The sequence below is a fragment of the Marmota marmota genome, unplaced genomic scaffold, assembly GCF_001458135.2.
Source record: "Marmota marmota marmota unplaced genomic scaffold, marMar, whole genome shotgun sequence".
Taxonomy (NCBI): domain Eukaryota; kingdom Metazoa; phylum Chordata; class Mammalia; order Rodentia; family Sciuridae; genus Marmota; species Marmota marmota.
In genome coordinates, this window is record NW_025999900.1 from 6,318,189 (window position 1) to 6,322,021 (window position 3,833).

Below are 3,833 nucleotides of genomic sequence, written 5' to 3' on the forward strand. Positions count from 1 at the left end.
AATTTTTTTTTTTTTTTTTTTTTTTTTTTGGTACTATGGGTTGAACCCGGGGGTGCTTAAACATTGAGCCACATTCCTAACTGTTTTTATGTTTTATTTAGAGACAGGGCTCTGTTAAGTTGCTTAGGTCCTTACTAAATTGTTGAGGCTGGCTTTACACTTGAAATCCTCCTGCCTCAGCCTCCCAAACTTCTGGGATTACTGGCATGCACCACCATGCCTGGTGCAAAGTGCCTTCTGATCATTATTTTTAACCCTTTTTATTGACTAACTTTATAGATTGAGCAATGCTCCCGCTGCTTAGGTACCAGAAGTTATAATGATTCCTGTCAAGTTTGGAGGTGAATGAAGGCTTCTGCTGAATGAAGCAGTCAGTGTTAGGCAATAATAGGGAACCTAGCAGTAAAACTCTATATAGTTAAAAAAAAAAACACAGTAGATGACACACACAAGGCATCTGGAAATTATGGACATTTGCATATAAGACTATGGAGGAGTTCCAGAATAGTCCAGTTTGGGGAATATTTATCATAATATTATGGGATGATTTTCATAAATATGGATTTTAACAATCACTTTATCTTTTCATTATAGTCTGATATGCATGGTACTTTGACATTTGTTCTGATTCCCAGTCAACAGATGAAGCCTCCTCCAGCCAAGGAAACAGTAGTAAGTGATTTTTTAAATGTCCATTATTTATTGTTCCTTGATTGTTATTACTTATCTATATCAGAAATTTCACTGTGAATATTTCTTACACTCAAGTAAAAAAGGCCAATTCATTATTTATATTTAAATAAATATAAAATAATGAACATTTCAAACTGAAACTCTGAATCTTTTTAAAATTAAAAGAAAATAATTTCTGTTTCATAATTTTTTTGAAAATTGAGCTTTGTCTAACACTGAACATTGAACTTTGTCTTTTTCTCAAGTTATAAGTAGGTTTATTTAACTTAGTATAGGAGAAATAGTTCTTTTATAAAGTGTGTATAAGTCTTAGAGTGTACTGCTGTATGTTAGACATTTATTGAGCTCTGTGAAAGGATGGCCTTCATTTACCTTAGAAACCCAGCAATTTCACTCTTTGGTATATATCCAAGAGAAATGAAAACATATTCACAGAAGAACTTGTATATGTATATTCATAGCAGCCAGAAAGTAGAAAATCCTAGATATCCATCAACTGATAAATGTAAAACAGTTTGATTTATACACACATTGGGGTACTATTTGATAATAAAAAAGTCTATAATAAGTATACACGCTACAACATGGATGAACTTGAAAAAGTTATTCCATGTTAAAGAAACCAGTCAAAAGACCATGTATTGGTTCATTTATATGAAATATCTAGAATAGATAAATTTATAGAAATAGAATATAGATTGGTGGTTCCTTACATTTAGGGGTGGGGATTTGGGAGAGAATGGGAATGATTGCTAATCAGTCCCAGGTTGTTCTGGTGGGGGTGATAAAAATGTTTTTTAAAGTGTTTATGGTGATAATTACATAACTGCAGATATACTGAAAATCATCCAGTTGTAAACATAAATGAACTGATAGTATATGAATTATATCTCAAACTTTAAAATGATAAACTTTAAAGTGCTTCATTAACAGGGAAGCCTGAACTATTCCTACTGATTATTCTTTATCTTTATAAAAGCATAGTGGTTTAAGAAAGAACACCATTTCATTTTTTTCTCAATATTTCATCATAGGCATGCTTTATATTTTGGCTATTATTCTATGTTTTCCCCTTATTCTTTATGGAACATATTGAAGTTGATGCTGCATCTGCATCCTTCCTTCTGCTTGCAATTTGTAGAAAGAGAAATGAAAAAAAAAAAGTTGTTCTCTGAATTTGAACAGTCTGATTCTCTGTGCACTTTTCCTTTCCATATATCTCTCCTGTAAATAATCCCTGAACTTCAAAAGTAGCTCTGCAAACAGAGGAGGGTTGGAATATCCCTTACTTAAAAATTTATAATGTATCCTTCCTGAATAAATAACTTTTGTCTTTTAAGAATGAATGTCAAGGGGCTGGGACTGTGGCTCAGCAGTAGAGCACTTGCCTCGCACATGTGAGACCCTGGGTTTGAACCTCAGCACCACATAAAATAAATAAATAAATAAAATAAAGGTATTATGTCCAGCTATAACTAAAAAATAAATATCTAAAAAAATGAATATCAAAGGTTGATACATTTTATCAACATTTCCTCCATTCATGCAGTCTGGAATTCTCTAAAAGAAAACCCATATCTTCAATATATAAAATGAATCTAAGTGTTATGTTGATACTAATTTTGATATTTTCTGCATAATCAGAATATTGAAGTAATTAATTTAGAACACAGATTGCTCCAGCATAAGAATGCATTTACTTGTGCTTCAGTGGCTAACTCTCGCCTTCATTATTTAGAATAAAAGACTGGTTAATCTGAAAATCAAGGAAATATCTATTAGAGGTTTGTGGAAAATATAGATTCATTGTGAGCAGTCTTAGGAGCCACTTAAATTAGAAATTGACTTCAAGACAAAGTTAATCAAAAGGGATAAGGAAGGGCAATATATACTGTTAAAAGGAACCATTCACCAACAAGACATAACAATTATCAATATTTATGCACCAAATAATGGTGCTGCAACATTTATAAAACAAACTCTCCTCAAGTTCAAGAATCAAATAGACCACAACACAATAATTATGGGTGACTTCAACACACCTCTCTTACCATTGGACAGATCCTCCAAACAAAAGTTGAATAAAGAACTATAGAACTCAATAACACAATCAATAACCTAGACTTAACCGACATATATAGAATATATCAACCATCATCAAGTGGATATACTTTTTTCTCAGCAGCACATGGATCCTTCTCAAAAATAGACCATATATTGTGCCATAGGGCAACCCTTAGTAAATATAAAGGTGTGGAGATAATACCATGCATCCTTATCTGATCATAATGGAATGAAACTGGAAATCAATGATAAAAGAAGGAAGGAAAAATCCTACATCACATGGAAAATGAACAATATGTTACTGAATGATCAGTGGGTTACAGAAGACATAAAGGAGGAAATCAAAAAATTCTTAGAGATAAATGAAAATACAGACACCGCATATGAAATCTGTGGGACACAATGAAAAGCAGTTTTAAGAGGGAAATTCATTGCCTGGAGTTCATTCCTCAAAAAAAGAAAAAAACCAACAAATAAATGAGCTCACACTTCATCTCAAAACCCTAGAAAAGGAAGAGCAAAACAACAGCAAATGCAGCAGAAGGCAAGAAATAATTAAAATCAGAGTGGAAATCAACGAAATTGAAACAAAAGAAACTATTGAAACAATTGACAAAACTAAAAGTTGGTTCTTCGAAAAAATAAATAAGATCGACAGACCCTTAACCATGCTAACGAAGAGAAGAAGAGAGAAATCAAATTACTAACATACGGGATGAAAAAGGCAATATCACAACAGACGCTACAGAAATACAGAAGATAATTAGAAATTATTTTGAAACCCTATATTCCAATAAAATAGAAGATAGTGAAGACATCGATAAATTTCTTAAATCATATGATTTGCCCAGATTCAGTCAGGAGGATACACACTATTTATTTATTTATTTATTTTTAATTTTTTTTTTTTGAGAGAGAGAATTTTTTAATATTTACTTTAGTTTTCGGCGGACACAACATCTTTGTTTGTATGTGGTGCTGAGGATCGAACCTGGGCTGCACGCATGCCAGGCGAGCCCGCTACCGCTTGAGCCACATCCCCAGCCCCAGATACACACAATTTAAACAGACCAATA

At 32.6% G+C, this 3,833-nt stretch overlaps 1 protein-coding gene across 1 annotated transcript in view; it reads left to right on the forward strand.

Moving 5' to 3' along the window:
• Pals1 (protein associated with LIN7 1, MAGUK p55 family member) overlaps positions 1-3,833 on the forward strand; it is a 65,332-nt gene that overhangs the window by 35,969 nt on the left and 25,530 nt on the right. Inside the window, exon 6 of the mRNA XM_048798433.1 lies at positions 595-672. Coding sequence (XP_048654390.1) covers positions 595-672 — 78 coding nt within the window. The remainder of the gene's footprint in view (positions 1-594; positions 673-3,833) is intronic.